This window comes from Loxodonta africana, chromosome 12 (genome assembly GCF_030014295.1).
Source record: "Loxodonta africana isolate mLoxAfr1 chromosome 12, mLoxAfr1.hap2, whole genome shotgun sequence".
NCBI lineage: Eukaryota > Metazoa > Chordata > Mammalia > Proboscidea > Elephantidae > Loxodonta > Loxodonta africana.
The window spans coordinates 3,476,810-3,503,049 of record NC_087353.1 but is presented as its reverse complement, the minus strand read 5'-3'; the positions used below and the strand labels follow the sequence as shown (position 1 = coordinate 3,503,049).

Sequence of the window (26,240 nt, the reverse complement as noted above, 5' to 3'; positions counted from 1 at the left end):
TATATATATATATGTATATATATATATATATTTCAAAAAATGAATTTTAATTATGGCACTATATCCTCTGCTTCTCCAGTGGTTTAAAACAATACTTGTTTGGTCATTATTGTAGTCATTTATTCAGTATCATTTCCTGGCCTCCATCAAATGCAATGGACTGGAAATTCAAAGATGTTTTAGACACAGAGTTGCTCTCAAAAGATAATTTAAATAACATTTCATTCAAGTCTAAAATGCTCAGTAGGTACCTTTATGTTATATACTATTAAGACATTAAAATAAGTCCCACAAACTTTAAAAAGAAGGCCGTGACACAGTGCTTAATTTTAGGCCTGTGCAAGTGATAAAATGGTCACACCAGCCTCTTACTGCTTTGGGATTCATCTATTTTGAGGGATTTGGGGAACACCCCCGCCTGTGGCTGAATTGCTTGGAGTGCAGAGGCAATATTTTCACAGTTATCTCAGCAGCAAAACAACACAGCTTCCTTTACTTCTGTGTGTGTGTATATATATATATATTTCTTTTTGTCCCTTAATAATGTGACCTAAGTCCTGGTTCGTCTGGGAGAGTTAAGAGCTTTTGGCTGTTTCTAGCTTAAGTATTAATAGTGTTACCCTTTACTCCAAAGAGTTTTGACTCATAATATATTATACGGTCAACCTACTAAAGCAATAGCTGGTTGGTTTGCAAGAAAATATCAGATTGCTGCTATACCTCCAATCATGAATATTACTCTAATAATATCAAATTTTTACCCTGCTACCTGTTTGTGGTCATGGAGCATGAAGGGGCATGTGGTCTTGGAACCACAGCACATTCAAGGTCTGAGAGTGGTCTAGTGTGGCTGGGGAACAAGGATGCAAAAGCAAATGGTAAGAAAAGAGGTTCAAATGGTGGTCAGAGGCTCCAGTGTTAAAGATATACCTCCTGCAAAGGACTTTTGCCCAAGAACCACAGAGAATTATTGAAGAATATCATGCTAAAGAATAACATGGTCATCTTTTGACTTTGCTATCAGTGCTATAAAAATACAAGCATCTATACATTTTGGTCGGAGATTTTATGAGCATAATTTTAGCACATGGTACGTATTTACGTAATAGCTGTCATATTTTTCAATGTGCATAAATTATTACTATAACTCTTATTCTAGAAATTTATCCTGTTGAACTACTGATTAAGATGAACCTAAATTGTCCATTGAAGCATAGTTAACTTGTCTGTGATTACAAAGAACAGATGCAGACTAAATATCTGTTTAAAGGAATATCTTGCTACAATGGAATACTATGTACCTATTTAAAAGAACATTTATTTAAAAGAACAAACTATAGCTGAATATATATATATATATATTCAATACCTCCTAAAATGAAAAGATAATCTGTAAAATTGTGGAGAAATATCTAAAATTGAAAGATGCTGTCAAGAAGAAAAAAGAAGAGAAAGACAAGGAAGAAAGGATATGTTGTATGTTTCTGTGCTCATAAACATAGTGATAAAAATCTTTAAAAATACGTATTAAGAGTTAACACTATCTCTGTGATTGAAATGATCTTCACTTTTTGCTTTGTATTTGTGTAGTTTTAGATTTTTTAAAAGAGTGATCACATATTACTTGTAGTTTAAACAAACACATGTATACACATTTACATTTTGGAAAAAAATTCCAAACTTCTTGTGGAAAATAAATTAGAAAAGTGGAGAATGGGAAGAGTTACATGAGATGAAAGCAAGGCACGTGGAAAGATGTACTAAGAGAACAACTTGGATTTTTAACAGTGAAAAATGGAAGAGGGGATGAAAGCTAGTGACACTTGTGGGGTGAAGGAATAATCACTAAGTCGGAGGTGAAAGAGGAGGAACAAGAGTCTAGAATAAAGGTTAATGTCCTGGATTACATAACAAGATGAGCAGACAGTGGTGTCATCAGTCAAGATAAAGGATACAGGAGGCAGAGCACCTTGGGGAGTGGGAGATACAATTGTTCTGAGTCTGTTCACTTGAAAGGCCACCAGGCCATCCAGAATGCCTAGGGACCCTTTAGACACTTAGGACCGGGTTCAGAAAGGTTGATTAGATGACTCATTGCTGGAAAGTAGAGAAAAGGAAGATACAAAAGGAAATTCAAGAAAAGAAAAAATGAAATTCTGGATTAGTATAATAGTAATAATAATAACATACGCACTTTGATACATATGAATTTTGATATATATTGATTCATCAAACCCATTGCCATCGAGCTGATTCTGACTCATAGGACAGAGTAGAACTGCCACAGAGTTTTCAAGGAGTGGCTGGTAGATTTGAACTGCCGACGTTTTGGTTAGCAACCAAGCTCTTAACCACTAGAGATCCATTGATTCATCCAATAACCACAAAAAAGCAATTAGTTTATGTATTTATTACAGAGGAACCTGAGAGAGCCGGACCTTGATGGGACTGCCTTGTTTTTCCGAGTCGTTCAAGTTTTCTGCCTCTCACAGAAGTCTTTGACAAAAGTTTTAACACTTTTCTATCACCCCTTTTAATGGAAAATATTTGAGTTTTCCTTCTCTGACAGGTTTCCACCTTATGCAGGTTCTGGCTTTCATAAGTTTTACTGTATTATCATTAATACAATTATTTGGCAAATGAGTAAACTGAGAGTTGGAAAAATTTAATGCTTTTCCCAAGATCACACATCCAAGAAATAGACAAAGGTATTGGAACTCCAAGTTTGGCTTTTTTTATACTATACTGTTGCTCCCTAGGAGAATACATCAAGATCCAAGAAGCAGGTATCTGGAAAATGATGGTCACTCTGAGTTCTGAATGGCTGTGAATGGGAGAGGAACAGAGGTTGGGGAAGGAAGCTGGAGAAAAGGGAAATAAGCTGGTGGGAGAATACTAAAAACTAGCTAGACATTCTATATCAGTATCTTTGTAACAACAGTGACTTTCTCTTACAGTGTGTTTTGATGAAAATTAATAAATCATAATTGTCCCTAGCAATTCTTCGGAGCAGCCTTTTGGTATATGTCTACTTTATTGAATTTCTTTAGTTCGTGAAATGCAATTCTTCTTACTCTTTGATAAAACAATGGCTTGGGAAAATGCTCTTCTATAGAATTTTATCACAGTTTGTTTGTATATTCTTCTGTTTAGTTTTTACGTCCATATCTTAGATGCTTTGCATTGCTTTTAGAGTCTGGATTCATAGAACACTCCAATGGGCTGTGTAAATTATAATGATCATGCAATGTTTAAATACTATTTATTAAGTTAGACACTGTTAGAAAAGAGTAAGACATGGGACGGCCAGCAAGACGAGGGCTCTCGTTCCTAGGAAAGATAAACAGCTGATCAGGGATTCTGATGACGTTGCGAAACATTCTTCCCTGAGCAAAGTGCCCTTGCGTATACATCAGGGTTTACGTCCTTCACTAGCTCGTGAGCTTCAAGAAAGAAGAGCCCAATTTTATATTAATTTCTATCATTCATCCCAGATAACAGTGTGCAAAGTTCCTAGTAAAACTTCAGTATATATGAATTGATTTATAACAATATGATGAAAGAAAAACGTAAGACATAGAAAGAAAAAAATGTTATAAATAATACAGAAAGTGGAGAAAGATGGAGAGTGAGATAGTAAAATAATTAAAAAAAAAGAAATTACCGAGCATTAAATAAAAATTCAGCACCATGTTTGTTAAGTCTTGTGCTGTAGAAAATATAAACTATAAGCAATTCATTATTAAATATTAATACCTTGAAAAACTAGGCAGCTTTTCCTCCCTCCCCCCACATCTTGTCCAGTGCTATTAATGGGATAGAGATACACACGCACACACACAACACACACACACACAGAGACTGAGGTTGAAGATAGAGATGAAAGCCATGACAATGTAAAAATTAAGCCCATTTGATGATATCAATCAGAAGACCACTTTCCCTTATCTGCCCCCTAAATGATGCTCTTATTCTTTAACTCAGTAAAATTTATTTCTAGAAATAAAAATCCTGGATCTGTGGAAAGATTCACTCACAAGGGTGTTCATTATGCTATTATCTTTAACAGTAAAAAATGTCTAAAGACCTATACCTTACATAAAGTGTTTGTTAAATAAATGATGACAAATACATTTGGTGAAATATTCATTTTAGAAAAGAATATTCTGAATTTTAGTAACACAAACATGTTCACAACACATCGTTAAGTCAAAAAAGCAAGTTGTAAAAAAGTGTCTAGAGTATGATCTAATTTTTTTGCTAATTCATAATGTACATAAAAATGAACCCATTGCCATCATATATTAAAATAAAAATAGTGGATATGTCTGTGTGGTAGGGATTATACTTGTTTTAAATATTTATTCTTTCATTTATAAATATTTCTAGATAATCTCCATAAATTATTTCTCTACTCTGTGTCATTATCATCAAATTATTTGTCACTATTGAATACATTTTATTCAGTCGGGTGGTTGGTTTATTTTCTCTCTCTTCCTTCTGAAATGACAGCTCCACACAGGCAGAGATTTTAGCTGCTTTGTTCATCTCTTTTCCCCATTTTCTAAAAGAATACATGGCTCAAAAATGTGATAGAAAAATACATACCTATTTGCTACTTGTATAATTACTATTAAGTTTAAATAAGAAAAATCAATAAAAAGGCAAAACATTTCAGAAGGAACTATGTGTAAACACATAAAATAAATATGTAACAATAACAAAAGCAGAGAAAAGGTGACCATCTCTAAGATCTCTGAAGCCAACTGGGAACATGAAGAATAAGGTAGGAAATCTAAGGGCTTCAAAGAAGGTAGTTATTCCCACCTCCCTTTATCATAAAACACACACATCACTAACAACAATACAAAAACAAATTAAAAAAAAAAAAGAAAACTTCCCACATTTTTGTTATGAGTACCAAGATTCTTTTGGGAATATTCTGGGTGTACAATCTTTGAAGTTTTGATTTCTTAAAGCAATTTTTATTAAAAAGCAAAACAAATAAATTGACAAACAAAGCAGGAAAACTGTAAATCTTGTAAACTTTTTTCCCAAAGAGTGTTTTTTGGATTCTTTACGTTTCTTCATTTCTGTATATAACCACCATCCAAACCTACATCTTCATTTATTCACACCAAGTAAATGGTTTCTGTATCTATAGTCGGCATCTCTGCAGTCACCGCTTACTTCATTCCACCCTGCACACTACTGACAGGTTAGCTTTGCTAAAGGTATTGTCGCCATCATGTTATTTTCATTTTTAAAAAACTTTGTAAAGATCCAAACCAGAGACTTGTGGTCAGGATTCCTAAGGAACTGCAGTGAAACCTGTGAGAGCCGGAGCTCAGTGGGATTGCCTCGGTTTCCCGAGTCTCGTCAGTTTTCTACCTTTGACAGAGTGCAGTCTTACCACTTTTCTATCACCCTGTGTTAGTGGAAAATGTTTGAGTTTTCCTTCTCTGACAGGTTTCTGCCTTATACACGTTCCAGCTTTCACAGGTCCTTATGTATTTCTCCTTTATTTATCTAGCTTTTCTAAATTATAGGCTAATAGCACCAGCATGATCCATCTCCTCCATCTTTACAAAGTCCTCCCCACACTCAGGCTGCACAGATTCCTTTTACGGGAAGCATGATTTCAAGTAGCATTACCCTATTGGAAAATTTCCCAAAATATCAAGTCATTAAAAGATGTAATATAGTTAGTATTAATCTTAATCTAGATTATTCTTTTCAAGCATATAAAAGTGTTGTCTAAAACCCAGATACTATCCATTCCACAAAACCTAGTTCAGCATCCATTTATTCTGCAGTTTATCTTTTTATAGTAATGTTTTAGCATTTAAAATATTCCAAATCTTTATCATGTTATTGTTTGTCTGCAGATTACATTACAATAATTTTCTAGTTACTTATGACATCAGAGCACCGAATAATGAGTGAAGGAGAAAGATGAGAGGATTAAGCATTATTCATCACCAATAGGCCAATCACTGTGAGTATGGCGCAGGACTTGGCAATGTTTCGTTCTGTTGTATGTAGGGTCACTATGAGTTGGAACTGGCCCAACAGCACCTAACAACAACTCTAAGTGATATATATGTATACATATAACATATATGCACATATTATATATATATGTGTATGTACATGGTATATAGAAATTATATATATAAATATAACTCATGTTTGAGCCTAAAACATAAGCGAATCATAATCACAGACTGTTTTCTACTTTATCAGTTACAAGAAGAGACAATAAAAGTAAATGAATTTGGTTCAAGAAGTCAAGAATGAGAGTATCATGAGCAAATCAATTTAGCAGAAAGAAAAGAATGCAGGTGCTGGCACAAGAAGAAAGAAAGGGTATTGGGAAGGGCAATGAAAGAGACTGAGAAGGAGGCAGTCACAAGAGTCTAGCGTAGTTCATGAAAAAAGTTGCAAATATTAAGCAGTGATAATGGGGAAGTCTTTGACAATTAAAGGGCTGGCACACAGAGATGAATATATTGGATAGTTGACAAGGACAAAATAATGAATCAATAACACAAGATTAGTGGTGATGGCCAAGAGGAACTAAGGGAGGACTGTTAATGTGCAAAGAAAGAAAATTGGCATGGGTTCCGACTTTCTCCAGTGCATTCGGCAACATGTTAGAAAAGTGAATAGGGCAGTTAAATGGATTCCGTCGTGCTTCTGGGCTGGAAAAATGTCTGTGACTGAAATGACGAGGATTCTTCCTGCAAGTGTTCTAGGGGGTGGTCAGGAGCCTGGTTTCTACTTCTCCACTAATCTGTGAACCCTTTAACGGGTAAACAGACTCCACTAAAATTGCATTTCAAAATATTTTCAACTATTACGCATAATATTTAATTGTATCTTAAACTGAAAACGATTTGAATGCAAATCAATGACTTTTCTATGTTTGTTACTTCAAATTATATATAAAGCATTGAATAATAAAAGAAGTTAATGCTCTTTCCCCAAAAAGGAATCAGATAAAACTGTTGATTGCAAGCAACAAAATTTAAAGCAACTTTTCTTATTTTACTTTAGATATGAAGATTCTTTTATTAAATAATAGGTGTAATATAAATGTATAAACTGTCACAACTGATTATCTGTTCCTTAAATATCTCTCAAATGTATTTTTTCCCCTCCAGACTGATGCCACTGGCCTAGTTCAGGCTGACATCATCTCTCAGACTTCCAACAAAGGCCTGCACACTCCTGAGCCCCATCTCGCACCTTTCTATCTACCCATTTCCTGGTTTCAAAAATGATCTTTCTAAACCATATGTGTTAAGATGTCATTTCATTCCTTAACATCTTTCATTGGCACTCCGTTTGCTTTAGGATAAACTTCAAATTCTCTACTTGCCTTTCATAGTCCCATTTATCTTTTTCTGTATCTAGACGTTAAAAAGAAGTAGAAGAAAAAGGAGACAAGGAGGAAGCAGAAGAATCAGGAGTGAAAATCTCACATATCAAGTGCTTGGTATTTGCAGACCAATGCTCAGGGTGCTTTGCACTGATCGTATATTCCTGACAGCAACCTTAAAGCTGAGAACTATTCATATCATAAGGAAACACAAGCAAGGACACTTGGACTTAAAGAGGTTAAATAAATAACTTGCCTAAATCACACAGTTGGTATGTGTTACACAGCATGGGTCTAGCTCTAGAAACTACCTCCTGTCCTTGTTCTTACTAACTAGGCATTATAGATTAAATTCTGTTCCCCAAAAATGTTTATCAACTTGGCTAGGCTGTATCTTCCAGTACTGTGTAGTTGTCTACCATTTTGTGATCTGATATGATTATCCTGTGTGTCGTAAATCCTAACCTCGATGAGGTTAATGGGACCACTGGTGGCACAGTGGTTGAGCTATGGTTTGTAACAAAAAGGTCAGCAGTTCAAATCCATCAGCTGCTTCTTGGAAATGCTATGGGGCAGTTCTACTCTGTCCTATAGGGTCACTATGAGTAAGAATCAACTGGACTGCAAAGGATTTGGTTTTATGATGTTAATAAGGCAGGATTAGAGGCGATTATTTTAATGTGGCAGGACTCAATCTACAGGCAGGATTAAGTTGTATCTTGAGCCAATCTCTTTTGAGATATAAAAGAGAGGAGCAAGCATAGAAGAGCGGGATCTTATTACCACCAAGAATGAAGAACAAGGAGGGGAGACTGTCATTTGGACCTGGGGTCCCTGCACTGAGAAGCTTCCAAACCAGCGGAAGATAGATGACAAAGATCTTTCCCCAGAACTGACAGAGGGAGAAAGCCTTCCCTGGAGCTGGCACCCTGTGTTCAGACTTCTAGCCTCCTAGACTGTGAAAGAATGAATTTTGGTTGGCTAAAGCCATCCTCTTGTGGTATTTCTGTTACAGCAGTACTAGACGACTAAGGCACTATTTTAACCAGCCATATTCCATTTGTCATTCTCATTTTTTTCATTCCTGCCTGTTTACACCACTATCCCATCTCTTGTTCCACAAAAGATTCAGGAATTTATTGAAAATTCCTATAATGCTTTATTGATCTAGATGAGCTCAAATTTTCAATCTTTTTTTTTTTTTTTTTACCAACTACTGTCTCAAGAACTTATTCCATAGCAATATAAAAGAAATGGTTATATCTACTTTCCCATCTTATTTCTGAAACAACCATTTCTCCTCACACAGTGAAAACCCTAGGGATGAACTTTTGCCAGCATTTGCTTATAGTTCCTAAAATTTATATCTCAGTCACCATATATTACTCTCTCAAGAATCTGATCACATAACTCATCAAGAGTTTGAGAAAAGCTAGATCATTGGATGTGCTAACAATGAAATATATTAATAAACATCTTTTCAGTGTGTTCTTCTTGACTTTGTATTAGAATGGCATGGGAAGGGCAGTTATAATTCAGGGTTTATAAATATGCTTCTCCACTAAATCAAACCTTTGGGAAACATATATATATGTGCATTTTTTTATTTACTGCTTAGTGTTCCTTACATAGTAAAAGTAGGTGTGCATAAAAGTTTTTTTTTTTAATAAATAGATTTTTAGAATTTCCTTTAACTTGATATTCCATATATTAGGCTATGACATGTATGATATGCAATAGGCATTTTTACTAAGAGAAACTCTGAGCTTCCTGCGTCAATTTTTTTGGTGTGTGTGTAACTTTATGTTATTTTTTGGCATAAACTGATACATATCATTTGATCATATGAGTCAAAGGAGAACAAAGACCAGGACAGAGTATAAATTATCAAGAGAAAGTTAATGTTTCCAAAAAAAGCAATTAACTCATCTCTATTTGACATTGAAACCTTTTTTTAGTGTTCTTTTCCACATCATTCCTTAAAACTTTGCAGATCAAATCAAACCTAGAAATGAAACATAACAAATCTAACATAGAAATGAAATATACTGAAAATTCTTATCCAGACACCTCAGTCAGTGCTTCTGGCAAAAGTCATTGTTTGGAAACCTTTATGGAACTGTTGTGTTCTCTTACGCTCAATATGTAATATGCCTTCGTCACCATGTGCTTAATCGGGAAACCCACTTATTTGGAATGTCTCCCAAGGAATCAAATTAAACTTAATTATACTTAATGGCAATGACTGCTGCTTAATTTGGATGGTAATTCTGCTTAATTGAGATTCCTTCAGGTGTCTAAGTGGCGTTCAACTAAGAGTATTTGTATGTTTGAGCATATCAACCTGCAATGTCTTCTTACTTCTCCAAAAATTTCACCAAAATAAATGACTAAAGGCAAAGAATTTTCTAAAGCAATATGAAATTTATATTTAATGTAAAACTTAAAGTGTTAATTATTGAACATTTAGAATCTTGACATCATTTTTAAAAAAATCTACAAAATCTTATGTAATGTACATAAAGAATAGAGAAAAGTTAAACTTCTAAAATGAGCTAAGAGAAACGTATAAACCAAATCTGCATACATTCCTTATTTTATTTGTTATTTTCCAATTTGAGTTCCTCTTGCCACCTCTGGGACGGCTCTCTTTAAGCCTAGAAGAATGGTAAATGGACAAATCCTTTCATTAGGGTTCCACAGACCTTATTTGCTTGGTTCCACCCTTGGTGTGCCACAATTAGCTTATTTGTGTAGTCTCACCAAATCACCTGGGTAGGAATTACAAGACTATGGCAAGAAAGGCCATATAAAAATGATTCATCACACTGGACTCACTTAGAACACTGTAGTAGATTCCAAACTATGGCTCCTACCTCACCTTCTAAAAAGCTATCAATGTGTATTTTCTTCTTGTCAACACAGAAGGCTTATATGAGAAGTTACATTATTGCTAAAGTTAGTGTTTATCTTATCAGGGGCTCTTCCCAAAAGCAGGACCTGAGAAAAGGACTTGCTTGCCGCCAGTTCATTGGGAAGTGATTGCAAGGAAAGTGAGACAAAGGGATGGAGAGCAAGTCCAACCATAGATTTGATAATTGAGCTGGTTACCCTGTGAGCATTTGGCTCAGTCCTGCTGAGGACACTCTGCAAAGCTCTGAAGATGGCACTTCAGAATTTTCTGCCTGAGACACAAAAGAAAGCAGTATTTATCCACCAGTTCTACATTCGTTCAGGGTTGTCCCAAAGGTGTTAACTCCCTCACACTACAGGTTTAGCCCTGTGCCAGATGATTAAGAGAATTCCTGAAGGCCTCACAAGCGGTAGAAACCCTGGTGGCGTAGTGGTTAAGTGCTACGGCTGCTAACCAAAAGGTCAGCAGGTCAAATCTACCAGGCGCTCCTTGGAAACTCTATGGGGCAGTTCTACTCTGCCCTATAGGGTTGCTATGAGTATGAATTGACTCAACAGCAATGGGTTTGGAATTTTTTTTTTTTTTGGTTTTACAAGTGGTAGGTGGCAGAGCTACAAGAGCAGAAAGTTAGAGATTTCAGGAACAGCTAAGGTGCGTTGTTGACATTTTGCAGGAGTGAAGGTTGGAATAAAAGAGCATCCAAGACAATGTAAGGGTGTGGCACAAGAAAATTTTGTTTCAAAGTAATAACATGGAGCCAGTATCTGGATAGTTTTGCTGTATTGGTACAGGGTGACTTCTTTAAATTCATGTAATTCACTTTCATACAGTACCCTCCACCACCAATTTGTGATAAATTCATAAAATTTTCACAAAAGCACAAGGATATAGAGAAGTTAAGTAACCCATTCCCTTGATTTCATCTAAACAATTCTTTTAGCTGGATTGTCTCTTTTTTGTTTCTTTAATAAACATCCAAGAAAAGAGGTTCTCTACCTCTCAAGTAGCCAAAGTAACAAAATTTCCTATTTTATAAATGGTGTGCCATGGATTGAATTGTGTCCCCCAAAAATATGTGTCAACTTGACTAGCCCGTGATTCCCAGTTTTGTGTGATCTTCCACCATTTTGCATCTGATGTGATTTTCCTGTGTTATAAATTCTACCTCTATGATATTAATGAGGCAGGATTAGAGGCAGTTATGTTAATGAGGCAGGACTCAATCTACAAGATTAGATTGTGGGTTAAGACAATCTCTTTTGAGAAATAAAAGAGAGAAGCAAGCAGAGAGACATGGGGGCCTCATACCACCAAGACAGCAGAGCCAGGAGCAGAGCTCGTCCTTTGCCTCTGAGGTTCCTGTGCTAAGAAGCTCTCAGACCAGGGAAAGATTGATGTCAAGGGCCTTCCCCCAGAGCAGACAGAAAGAAAAAGCCTTGCCCTGGAGCTGATACTCTGAATTAGCACTTCTAGCCTCCTGGACTGTGAGAGAATAAATTTTTCTTTGTTAAAGGCGTCCACTTGTAGTATTTCTTTATAGCAGCACTATATAACTAAGACATGGTGCAATCAGATTCTTTTTACCCCCATGAAATCCCTATTCCTATGATAGGAAACATTTGTTTTTGTTGAATCGCATGGATATGAGTGCAATCTAGTTACCATTAACTCAATTAAACACCTAATGTATCCCCAAAACGAATAACTCCAGTTGTTATAGAATGTCATCCCTGAAGTCCTACTTTCTAATCTTCAGGACTTTTCTAAATTCCTCATTTTGTATTTAGCTTTCTAGAGATCAAACAAATATAATCAAATAGTTATAAATTGTTAATACATTTTATTCTATTTATCCCATATATGTTTATACCACCACTGCAGTACCAATAGCTTCTAGCACTTACTTAGGTGCGTATACTGATTGATTTATTCTTCACAAGGAACCTCTAAAGTAAATACTTTTATTATCTCCTTTTTTTTTTTTTTTTTTTACAGACGAAGTATCTTTGGCCCATGAAAGTTAATTAACTTCCCCAAGTTCACACAACTACTAAGTGGTAGAACTGGCATCTACAGAACCAAGTACAGAGCCTGGCACAGAGTAGGCCCTTCATAAACATTTGAATAGATAATTCATTGAATAACATATAATCAGTATAACTTATATTCCTGTGTATTACACAGCTCTAGCAAACACAGACAGTATAAACATAAAACTTGAAGGCTTTCATCATCATAGCAATAGCCAGCCTGCAGTAAATCAAGTTTTTAAGACAAAAGTCTATGGCACACTTATTTTTTTAAACCCACCTCCATTTATCAAAGCTCCTATTTTAATATAAATTAAAACTGTGACTTTAGAAGTATAATAAGCAAACAGAAAGCAAAAGGCATCAGTGATGGACACTCGATTGAATCTAAAATCAGAACTTTTCTGCTCCTAGATCTGAACACTCAATAGTTTAGCATTTCTAACATTATATAGTACTGCACAGAAATTCTGTGGTATTAAGAAAGCTTCAGACATGGTATCAGAGTCCTGTGTTAAGAAAGATCAACATACATGAAAGCTGTTAAATTACATGAAGGAAGCATGTGAGCATAACCTCTAAAACCCGTAGGAAGAAGCCACGCTGACAAAGTTCACTTTATATTGGGGTTCCAGACATGCTTTCAGATAAATGTGGATATAAAGGTATATAACACAGAATTAACAAATCTAACTGAAACAACGAAATTTAAGGATGCACGATATTTGTTTGTCTTAAACAGTTACTCAGCAAGTGTACTGATCACACGAACTACATAGAGGTGGACAGTGAAAGCCTTACCTTGTCTGGATCTGTGGTAGTGATAACCCACACACAGTGTGCATTGTCTTCATACTGTACTGGGTAATTGGGGGACGTGATGACGCCGCTGGGTCCACGCAGATTGGATCCACATGTTCTAGCTAGAAATACACAGAAACAGGGTTATTTTTCTACATCCTATCAGTGTGGTAAAACATAATACTAACATGGAACTTAGAGTAAGATGTTAAATGATGATGATGAAAAGTGATTCATGAGCTCAATGTTTGGCAAGTAGGTTTTACTCAGCTGTCAGTACCCTTGTGTGGTGTTTGTAGTGTTACACTGAACTTCATCACCAGCATCTATGTTAGCATTGCATTTCCAATGGCATTATCCTTCACTGAGTGATCTAAGTGATAATACCACTATTAAAAACAAAACTGTTGCCATCAGGTTAATTATAACTCATAGCAACTCTATAGGACAGAGTAGAACTGCGCCACAGGGTTTCCAAGAAGTGGCTGGTGGATTCAAACTGCTGACCTTTTGGTCAGCGGGTGAGCTCTTAACCATTGTGCCACCAGCGTCCAATATCAAATTAGTCCACTTGAAATCTCATTCTAACTCAAAGTGGGTCTGTATATACATTCAGTTGCCGCATGGATACACAAAAGAGTTAAAAACACACCGCAGTGGGATTCAGGAGATCAGAGTGGAAGTTTCAACTCTGTCTCACACTACGTGAACCTGACAAGGACTTCTCATCCCACAGCTTCATTCTTTCACATGAAGTGAGGATGTTACTGATTTCTTTAGAAAAATTAGATTACTGTTGACAGTTTAAAGAAAGAAAATAGATACGGTGCCTCTAAAAGGAAAAAAGAACATATTTTAAAGTTGAAATCAAAGACCAAGTGACTGATAAAAATCACATAAAGTTCTAAGCACTTCCTTCACTTTTGGATAAACTATAATTCAGTCACTCTCCTCTTTAGAAAGAAGAGTTTTTTTTTTTTTTTTTAATCACTAAGTAATCTGTGGAAATCAAATGGAATCCTCTATTTTTTACAGACCTATGTTTTTACAAGGTTGTTTTAATTTTAATAGCTTAAACAGGGTTTGAGAAAAGTGCAGAAGATATTAATTTCACAAGAAAAAAAATACATGAGAAGCTCTGTTTCCTATTTTCTAAGATATTATATCACACAAACCAAATAAACTGTCATGAGATGAAGAATTACTTCTAACAATGACCCATCCTCCCTCCCTTCCTCTCATCTATTGAGCATCTACTACAGGTCAGGTTGTTCTAGGAGATTCAGTTACAAAACTAAACAGATGAGATTCTTGACATCCTAGGTGTACCTTGTGGCAGGAACCAGGAGAAATGATTTAATCCAGCTTCTCCTAACTGTTCAGGAAAGTGTATGTTTCCCTCATTTACATTATATAGAAATAATACAAATTTTGTCTATATCTCCAACTACCTTTTTTGGTGTTTCTGTTAGTTGCTGTAGAATCAATTCAAACTCATGGTGACACTGTTTGTACAGAGTAGAACTGCTCCACAGGGTATTCATGGCTGTGACCTTTTGGAAACAGGTTGCCAGGTCTATCTTCCAAGGTGCCTCTGGGTGAGTTCTAACTGCCAAGCTTTCACCTGGTACCCTAGCGGTTAAGCATTTGTGACACTCAGGGCCTCGTAATACTTATTCTTTGTAATTATTGACTTACAGACCTATAGTCTTACAAGGTTGTGAATTCCTCAGCCTTGGCAACAGGACCCTTTTCTTATTTATCTATGTATCTTTGGCACTGTATACATTGTCTATAGTCTCTGACATATAAAAATATAACAAGATTATTTTATATAATTTTTGAGTTGCTCAGTATCTACTACTGAAAAATAAAACTTTATTATACATACATTGATAACAATTACTATGCCACAATTACACTTTAAAATATTGGTATATATTTTCCATATAAACATTTCTTAAATATAGATTAAAAAAAAAAATTTGGATTTCAAAATGCAGCAGAATTGTCATAGCTCCAAAGTTTCCCTAAAAGAGAACTGAATACAAACACGTACACTCCCAACATTCTAATATTTCACTCTTTCCTGAGGCTATTTATAGGAGCATGTTCTCAGAGAGGATCTTGAATTTCAGGCGTGAAATTCTTCCTACAGCACTCTAACGTTAACAATATCAATTAGAAAATCTTAGAAAAAAAATATCAATAAAATTGGACTTATAAAACCTTTATGTTACATTGTATAACCACTAGCAGGTATAAGCATAACGTTGTCGTTAGGTGCTGTCGAATATGTCCAGACTCATTGTGACCCTATGTAGAAGAGAAGGAAACACTATCTGGCCCCGTGCGATCCTCAAAATCGATGTTATGCTTGAGCACATTGTTGCAGCCACTCTGTCAATCCATCTCTTTGAGGGTCTTCTTTTTTGCTGATTTTCTACTTTACCAAGCATGATGTCCTTCTGCAGGGACTGATCCATCCTGATAACATCTCCAAAAATATGTGAGACCTAGTATCACCATTCTTGCTTTTAAGGAGTATTCTTTCTGTACTTCTTTCAAGACAGATTTGTTCCTTCTTTTGGCAGTCCATGGTACATTCAGTGTTCTCTGCCAACATCATAATTCAAAGGCATCAATTCTTCTTTCATCTTCCTTGTTCATTGTCCAGCTTTCACTTGCATATGAGGAGATTCAAAACACAGTGGCTTGGATTCAGCATACCTTAATCTTCAAGGTGACATCTTTGTGTTTTAACTCTTTGAAGAGATCTTTTGCAGCCAATTTGCCCAATGCAGTGCATCTTTTGATTTCTTGACTGCTGCTTCCATGGGTGTTGATTGTGGATCCAAGTAAAACAAAATTCTTGATAACTTCAATCTTCATTTATTACGATGTTGCTTATTGGTCCAGTTGTGAGGATTTTTGTTTTCTTTATGTTAAGGTGTAATCCATACTGAAGGTCGTGGTCTTTGATCTTCATCAGTAAGTGCTTCAAATTCTCCTCATTTTCAGCAAGCAAGGTTGTGTCATTTGCACAATACAGGTTGTTGATGCATCTTCCTCCAATCTTGATGCTCCATTCTTCTTCATATAGTCCAGGTTCTCTGATTATTTGCTCAACATACAGATTGAATAGGTATGGTGAAAGGATACAATCCTGACACACACTTTTCCTGACTTTAAATCATACAATATCCCCTTGTTCTGTTCTAACGACTGCCTCTTGATCTATGTAAACGTTCCTCATGAGTACAATTAAGTGTTCTGGAATTCCCATTCTTCCCAATGTTTCCATAGTTTGTTATAATCCACACAGTCGAATGCCTTTGCATAGTCAACAAAGTATAGGTAAACATCTTTCTAGTATTCTCTGTTTTCAGCCAGGATCCATCTGACATCAGCAATGATATCCCTGGTTCTGCATCCTCTTTTGAATTCAGATTGAATTTCTGGTGGTTCCTTGTTGATGTACTGTTGCAGCCACTTTTGAATGATCTTCAGCAAAATTTTACTTGCGTGTGTTATTAAGTGTATTGTTCCATAAATTCTGCATTCAGTTGAATCTCCTTTCTTTGGAATAGGCATAAATATGTATCTCCTCCAGTTGGCTGGCTAGGTAGCTGTCTTTCAAATTTCTTGGTATAGATGAGTGAGCACTTCCAGTGCTGCATCCATTTGTTGAAACATCTCAAATGGTATTTTATCAATTCCTGAAGCCTTGTTTTTTGCCAATGCCTCCAGTGTAGCTTGGACTTCTTCCTTTGGTACCATTGGTTCTTGATCATATTCTTCCTCCTGAAATGGTTGAGTATTGACCAACTCTTTTTGGCATAGTGACTCTGTGTAGCGTTACTCAATGAATATGTATTACATAAATCAATATCATCAAATTTTCAATTTAATAACTTCAAACTTTGAAGAAATATATCTGAAGAATGTGTGCAGTAGTGAACTAATTTGCTATATTCCCTCTGGCAAGTTGGACTCATCCTATCATTTGGCCCAGCTGTAACTCCTCCAGAATAGCTCAACACGCCTGGGACTCTGCCAAAGGCTTTGTATCCCAGTAGCCTGCTTTGAAGCTTGCCCCTAACTTGACTTACTACGGTTGATTACCAGCTCTCCATGAAAGTCATCTGATCCATTGCTTGGGTAAATATGATTTTTAGTAATTATATATTTTCATGAAATGACTATTCATAAAATATTTAAAGAAAACCAATGCTTTTCCCACAATTCCAAGCACACATACTACTGAGTATCACATTAAGCATGTTAAAACTCCAGGTTCTTTATAGATATTCCTCACCAAAAGTTGTGAAATTAATCCATAAAGTAAGTTTTCTTTTTTCCTTAGAAATTTATCTGTTATCCTTGCAACACATCTTAATAACAAGTTATTTTTAGTTCTTTTATTCATCTACACTTTTTAGTTCACCATCAAAAGATCAGCTAAAACGTGATATGTGGGAGGAATAGGAGCAGAAATTTGGTTTATTTTGTTCACTTCTACAACTTCAACAACTAGAACAATTCCTGGTACTAGATAATTTGCTCAGTAAATATTTGTTCTTGTAGTTTTTGAAAAAGTATAGCAACCGTAAATCATATGATCAAACTATAATTAACTAATTCTAATCGTCTTTCTGAGAAAAGTGTTGAAACATTCGACCAGTGCCACAGTCCTCACCAATCTAAATTGTCTCCATGTTAATCGTTTATAGTTTTGTCATCTGATGACCTTTTCTGTCATCGTCACCTCAAATGTGATTCCCAATCACGGATTTCTTGCTTTAAGAATTTCCTACTGGCCAAAGATAATTCCCTGCTTTTCCACTGGCAACTACTCAAAGTTCAATCATTTATGTGTAGGGTCTTTATCAAATAATTATGTAGCTTGAGTTATGATTTCTACTAGCTGCTCTCCAGACCCATGTGGTGATTGAAGTTCAGGATGCCCTTTATCTTCTTGTTCTCCAGCAGCAGAGATCTATTACTCGGAATTATATATATATATATATATATATATTTTTGCTCCTCCATCAGCTTCAGGCACCTGAGAGTTAATTTTTTTTTTTTTTAATATCTATTATACTTGAAATTTAAAACAAAAAACAAACTCACTCCTATATTTGGGAATGAGAACTAGAGAAGAAAATGGAGCAGTCAGAGAGATAAAGAGATGACCATGACTGACCTTTCCATTGAATCGTCTCTAATGAGTATCAGTAGGAAAAAGGGTAGTAAAGAGATGTCAGGGAGCTATGAGAAGTGTCAGTTAGGATGTTTCTGCTGTTGTCTATCAGATCATGTGAGCTGGAATAGTGAGGGAGAAACCAGGCTGTAAGCTGAAGAATAGATGGTGGTTAGGGAATAGAAGCAATGCATGTGGTCTTTTCTAAAGAAGGAGAAGAGTTGCTGTAACTTTTGGTATAAACAACATCTATTTTACTTTGCCAGGTGTTTTTGTACTTAACTGAATATGAACTCAACTGATGTTCTGGGAATTCATAAAATGAAGCTATAAGATCTGACCCTGAAGATTAGAAATCTGCAGCCTTACCATCTTGCCTGTCTCTTTGCATCCATGGACTCTGCCCAGCTCCTCATTCCATGATAAGAAGGGATTGCATAGCTTCCCCAACAGAAGGAAAGCTTAGGCAATTGTGTCCTTATTGCCACTGGCCAATTTCACACTGTCCTTGGAGGTGGAGGAACTCCCTCCCTTACAATCACTTCTGTACTATACAGGCATTCGACTACACATCAGTGTATTTAATTAAGTAACTGAATTAGCAATTAACTTACTAATGTTAATTACTTATTCATATTTAAACATATTCTTATAATTGAAATTTATATCTACATGCTTACACACATTATAACTGAATACCACTTTTACTTCTGCTGAGGCCTTTTCTTATCAGGATCTTCTCGGAAATTTAACACCTGATGTAAAATCATGTGAGTTCAAATCTTTCATGAATGTCATTCGATGATAACTGTGAACTAATGCTCAACTAATATTACTCATTTGGCAGTAATTAAATTTATAGAATAAAAATTCGCTTAGATCTTGCTGGTCTTTAAAAGAAACCTAGAATTCACAAAATAATAAATTGGAAATGAAATATATCAAGAAGAAAAGTGGAAATGCAGAAGACTAAACATTTTTGAATGCTGGTACATGCCATTTACTCGTTTAATCAATGGATATTTATTAACTATAAATATAATTGTTTTGTATAATTTAAATCATTTAATATGAAATTTATCTGTTTAAATTCAGTCCCAGGAATCTTTACCATTCTATAGTAATAATCAAATTAGAAGAGAGAAATACTCTGACTAAATGTAACAGAATACCAGGACTCTCCTTTTAAATCTTCTTTTAAACAAATCAGTCATTGTATTGGTTAATCTCTTCCTTGTGTGTTTTTAGAGACAAACATTTTTATCCATCCTGTATTTTATATAATAATATCCAGGTCATAAACCAGAATGCCCACAGTGAGTCATAGAGGTTAAAAGCTTGCTAATCAGACCTGAGATCCAGGCCTAGTTTATGCAGTTAACTAGCTCTCTAATCTTAAACTATTTAATCTTTTAAGCCTCTTGGTTTATTCAATTTAACATAATAGTCTTAATTCTATCCTTGCATTCCTGTATGGATCAAAGGAAATAATGCAAGTGAAGCACTAGGCACATTGCCTAATGTGTCTCAGCATAGGTATTTATTTATTAAAGATTTTATATATATATATAAAACCTAAACCTGTTGCCATTGAGTCAATTCCAGCTATTAGTGACCCTATAGGACAGAGTAGAACTCCCCCATAGGGTTTTCAAGGAGCAGAGCAGCTGGTGGATTCAAACTGATGACCTTTTGGTTAGGAGCCAAGCTCTTAACTACCGCACTGTCAAGAATCTCTCTCTCTCTTCCTCTTTCTGTCTGTCTCTCTCACTGTCCCGTCCCTCTCTCTCTCTCCCTTTTCCTCTCTCTCCCTCTCCCTCTCTTTCTCTCCCTTTCCCTCTGTGTCTCTCCTTCTCCCTCCCTGTCTCTCTCTCCCTGTTTCTCTCTCTCCCTGTTTCTCTCTCTGCCTCTTCCTTCTCCCCTCTCTCTCTCTCTCTTTCTCTTTCTCCCTTTCTCTCTCTTTCCTGCTCTCTGTCTCTCCCTTTCCCTCTCTATCTACCTTTCTTTCTCTCTCTCCCCTTTCCTTCCCTCTCTCTCTCCCTGTAATGCTTATTACGAATCAGGCAGTGTTTTAGGCATTGGGGATACAGCAGAGAGAAACAAAACCCAATTTTTCCCTTCTTCAAAACCCAAAACCTGTTGCTATCAAGTTTATTCCAACTAATAAGGCTGGTGCTCATGGAAGAATTTTGGATGAGATGCCATTTCGTGAAAGACTTAAGGCAGAGAGCCATGTGGGTATCTGGGGGACGAGTGTTTCCAGTGAAAGGTACAAAGTGCAAAGATACCAAGTCAAAAACTTGCTTCACATGTCCTGGGAACACTTATTAACATTTAATAAACATTACTGTTAAGGTTATTTTGTGTCAGTAGAGTTTGGGATGAGTATAAAAACATAAAGCTTTATTATTGGCAATGATTTCACTAAAAAAAAAAAAAAAAAAAACCTGGAAAACATTTTTTTTTCCTCCGAAGTATACTATAAGTACAAAGTTATAGGAGTCTAGAAGCAAAAGCAGAACTTTCTTCAAATTCATTGGAATTAGAATAAAAGTGAGAAGTGTTTCTGTGTGTGTTTCTTTAAATCTCTAACATTATGAACTTATGACAATCAATAGACAAAATATAATCTTAAAATTGCCTCTGGACACTTAACCAGGTAGAAAAAAGAGTCAATATTTAGGTGTAAATAATCTATTTATTGCTATTTAAAAGTTACTTTCTATATGATCAGAAAAAAATAAGCTTTAAAAATTCTTGATAAATGATAAATTAATAAATTAAAGATAATTCCTAGCTAACCTAACCTGAAATCCCAAGGTAATAATTTCATTCTGTGACCTTAATGGCTCTAATTAGCTTCTGTGTAACCACAGTTACGGTTGCAAGTAGTACTTTATTTTCATATGTGTCTTTTCAACTCAGAAAGCAACAAGAAATACGAATTTCACAGATTAAATTTTATTAGCATTAAAGAAAGTTCTTCACATGCCAAACCAAACCCACTGTAGTCCAGTCAATTACGACTTGTAGCAACTCTATAAGACAGAGTAGAACTGCCCCATAGGGTTTCCAAGGCTGTAATCTTTAGGAAAGCAGACTGTCACATCTTTCTCTTACAGACTGGCTGGTGGATTCGAACTGCCGATCTTTTGGTTAGCAGCTGAGTAGTCTAACTTGTAATGAATCAGTATACTTGTGTTTCCATTCTACTGGTTCTGCTTTTTGGTTGAAAACTAACTCATGTAAATTTAGAACCGGGACTACTTCTCTCCATAGCACCCCCAACCGAAAAAAAAAAAAAAGTTGCCATAGAGTCAATCCCAACTCATAAGGACCCTATAGGACAGAGTAGAACTGCCCCATAGGGTTTCCAAGGAACAGCTGGAGGATTCAAATGGTTGACCTTTGGTTAGCAGCCAAGCTCTTAACCACTGCATTACCTGGACTTCACTACTTCTCTACATAAGTTCCCCTTAACTGGCGGAATGAAGTGCCAGCCTGAATATTTTCTTAAAAATATAACTCTATCCTCTGCCAGTTAAAGATACCCATACAGTTTTAAACAGCTTATAATGTTTTATCCTGTGAAAAACCATAATAGTTGTTTTCATATCCCTAAATGAAGTAAGCGTAATTTCAGACAAAATCACTTGTATAATTACTGAGCTATGACAACCATTCATCTGTTTGGTAACAGAAAGAAAAGGTAATGTTCCCCTAGTTCTCAAAACTAATTAGCTAATGTAAGCATTGGCTAACGACACCGGTACCCAGATGTGAAGGATCACGTCTGCCTTACTGCGATTTATCAAATGCGTCTATCGGCTATTCTTTCTGTAGAGAAGGCATGGTGATGGTGTAAGAATTAGAGGCCCTTCACAAAGATGGGAACCTAGAGGAATCAGCCTTTCCTTAATTCACTGATCCGAGATATCTTTACACTTGTAATGTGCACAATGTTCAAACCAGAGGCATTATCTTTGATACATGGTTGAATTTAGAATATGGGGCTGAACTTACCAGTATAAATGTTTTTTAAAGGGTAATGATGCATTAGGAAAACCCAAAACATGATGTGTTCTCTTCTTCATGTACTCTTTATTATGGTGATAGGCACAGAGTGGAAAATGTCCTCAGAAACACATTTGCTGTACAAAATCTATTGATAGCCAAGTAGGTATTCCTACAGGCTGTTTTGGGTAGTATCTGAAACGTTGTTAAGTTCTATTGTATCCATTTTTCCCTATATTTTAGATATCTACATTTATCTTTTTGCAGAAATAAAGTTCCAGTTTTTTTTTTTTAAAGCTCTTCTCTAATTGAGGAATAAGTCATTAGAAGCAAGTAGAAACACTGTTTAAAAAAGAGAATGATGGCATACTCAGAGTTCCAACAGTTGCCAACTTAAAAACTTATGGATTTTAATTGAAGAAAGTATGTGTTACAGTGAGGGATGTCAGCCAGGGAACAGGTTATGACTCATTAAGTTCCTTTTCCTCCTTCACACCTACAAGGGTGTTGATTGCTTTCCATCCATAGGAAGAACACTAGGACTGAGAGCTGAGCCAAGTATCCAGAGTGATGTTGTGAAAGCAGACCCAAATATCTAGAGCGGTGGTGTTCAGTAGGAAAGCCACTCCTCACGTGTTCCTACTGAGCACTTAAAATGTGGCTAGTCTGGAATGAGATTCACTGTAAAATGCAAACCCCCCAAAAATGCACAATGTATTTAAAAAACTTAACACAACAACAACAAAAACATATACTGACTATATGTTAAAATAATATTTGGATATATTGTATTAAATAAAGTATATTATTGAATTTAAAAATTAAGATATAAAATAATATAGCATGTAATATATACTATAAAATATAATATAAAAGATAAATAATAAAACATTTTTAAATTTAAAATTAATTTTACCTGTTTCGTCTTACATTACATGTATGTCTTGCATTTTATTTCTGGCACTGAGCCAGAGTTTTCCCAGAGTAATCCCTTTGCAGCATCAGCCAATAGATTCTCTAATGCATTTGGCCATTCATCTGCGTAGCCCTTTTGTAGCACGCATATCCCTTCTCCCAGTTATTCAATCAAATACCAATCTGAACCAAATGAAGTACTCCTGTAAGGAATTTTGCAAATGTGAGTTAAGTCCCTAATCGACTGACTTTAAGTTAGGGAGGTTATCCTGGGTGGACCTAACTTAATCACTTAGAAAGCTTTTAAAAGGGGGCTTAGATCTTCTTTGGAAAAAGAAAGACTGCAGTCTATGGAGAGCATCTATGATCAAGCCTCTTGGGGTCTAGCCTGCTACAAGTAGCCCCTCCTGACTGACTGTTCTGTAGACTTCAAACATGCATGGTTGGCCCCAGAAATTGTGTAACCCAATTCCTTGTAATGAATCAATATACTTGTATTTCCATTTTATTGGTTATGCTTTTCTGGTCGAAAACTAACTCATGTGAATGTAGAACCTGGGAATGGGATGTTGCCATAACAAATGTAGGAACAGCTTTGGAACTGAGGAGTGAATAGAGGTCAGAAGAATTTTGAGGAGCATGAGTGCGAAAGTCTAAATTGTCTTGAACAGAAATCTGGGTTTTAAGGACATTACTGGCGAAGGCTTGAGGAGAAGTGAAGGACACGTTATTAGAAACCAAAATAAAGGGGTCCTTGTTATGTAGGGTTACTATGAGTTGTAATCGACCTGATGGCAATGGTTTTGTTATGTAGTGCTAGAAAGCTTAGAAATATCAGGTCCTGCAGTTAGGTGAAAACAGAAGTTTTAAGTGACCCACTGGAACATATAGGTAAGGATAGTTCTAAGCAGAGCATTAAAGATGCCACTGGTTTCTTCATACTGCTTATAGTAAAATGTAAGAGGGAAGCAAATTGAGGCAAAAGCTGTTAAACATAACAAGTCAAAAACTGGATGCTTTTGAAATTTCTCAGCCTTTCCAGGTCACAAAGTATGCTAAAAGTTGAAAATAACTGTCAAAATCTTGGCATAGAGAAAAGGCTGAGTGTGTAACTGTTCAAACTGTTGCTAAATTCTAAGAACCATCAAAAGTTTGAGAGTATTCAGTCACAAGAAGAGCCCTTTCAAGAGATTAAAGATTTACCTCACAGATCTTCTCACTCAAACAAAAAGCCTTCAAAAAAAGCTTAGGGGCATTTCAGCAGGAGTCTCAGATCAAGAGAGGATCATCTCAAACACATTTGTGGGTGAGGCTTTTGTCTAATGGAGTAAACATCATGAAAATACATAGATAACCCACAAGTTTCTTGGAAAAATTACATCAGCAGAATACTGCTAGCTTGGACCAGAAGGGTACAAAATAAAAGCAGGCTATCAGATCTTCAAAATCCTACTGATAATGAAAAAGCTGCTAACAAATACTACTTTCCAAGGAAAAGAAGCATGACACAGAGTGTGATCAATAGCTCAGAGAGTAGTACTCTATGGACCAGTGGGAGTCCCTGAATGGCACAAAATGATTAAGTAATAGGCTACTAGCTCAAAGGTTGGCAATTCAAACCTACCTCAGAAGTTAGGCCTGGTGATCTGCTACCAAAAGGCCACAACCATGCAAATGCTAGGAGCAGTTCTACTACGCACCCATGGGGTCACCAAGAGTCAAAGTCAACTGGACAGTGACTAACAACAACATGGATGAGTGGCTCACTTTTACCAGCCATTCTACCCCTTATTGAACCAATATGTCTAAAGCCGGCCTGCCCCATAATCACATGTTAGGAGCACTGAGGCAGATAACTTGCCTCTTTAACTTCACAGGTACAAACAGAGAGAGGGATTGCTCTGTACAGGCTGCACTCATACCCAGGAGTCTAATAGTCACCTGTTTTAGACAATTTAGGTGATGAGATTTTGGAAGTCGAACTGATGCGGCAATGGTACGAGACCCTGGGAACCTTGGAGAGAAGTGAATGTATTTTTATGTGAATCATTGGAGCTAGAGTGTGGAATGTGTTAGGAAGAATTCTAAGGGGTCCTCCAAGATTCCTGGCATCTAGAGTACACAATCTATATAATCCCCTTCCCTTGAGCATTGGGATCTGTGAATGTGATGAGCTAGCCATTCCTTTGATTAAGTTTTGCTACCTGGTAACTACCTTATGTTAAATAGGACTCCACCTTAGGCAACCGGAGAGAGATTTTCATACTGGCTTTGAAGGAAAATAAGCTGCCCTGTGTGAGAGGGTCATGTTGTTAGGATATGCTTAAAGGACACAGAAAGGGTGTCTAAGTGGAGGACAGTTTTCTTATTCAGTGTTAATACTTACAAATGTCCCTTCTTCTGGAGTTGAGAACGAGATATTTATGTGCAAACAGCTCCTCTCCTTTTGCCACCCATATTACTTACAAATGAAATTCTGGACCAAATGAAGTACCCTAATACAAAGATGTCAAAAAGCTCAGAGAAGACATAATGGTTGCCTAACTGATTTGCCCACTCCCCTCGTGGAAAACTGCAGAAGACAAAGGAAAACACAAAATTTGTGAGATTGACTCAATAATTTAGTTCATCTATCCTTCTTACCCAGTGCCGTTGAGTTGATTCGGACTCTTGGAAACCCTGGTGGCCTAGTGGTTAAGTGCTATGGCTGCTAACCAAGAGGTCGGCAGTTTGAATCCATCAGGCGCTCCTTGGAAACTCTATCGGGCAGTTCTACCCTGTCCTGTAGGGTCACTATGAGTCGGAATTGACTCGACGGCAGTGGGTTTGGTTTTTTTTTTTTTTTTTTGGTTCTATCCTTCTTAGAGAAGTACGCACCCCTGGAGGAGATTGCCTTTTGTCCCCTAATATCCATTCTTCTTTATTCCATATTAATATAGTATCTTGCTGTATATTTGACTATTCAGGATTTAAAATAAA

At 36.2% G+C, this 26,240-nt stretch overlaps 1 protein-coding gene across 1 annotated transcript in view; it reads right to left on the bottom strand.

The window, feature by feature from the left end:
- CSMD1 (CUB and Sushi multiple domains 1) overlaps positions 1 to 26,240 on the bottom strand; it is a 1,768,974-nt gene that overhangs the window by 604,684 nt on the left and 1,138,050 nt on the right. The window contains exon 11 of the mRNA XM_064294928.1: positions 13,130 to 13,251. Within this exon, the coding sequence (XP_064150998.1) occupies positions 13,130 to 13,251 (122 nt within the window). The remainder of the gene's footprint in view (positions 1 to 13,129; positions 13,252 to 26,240) is intronic.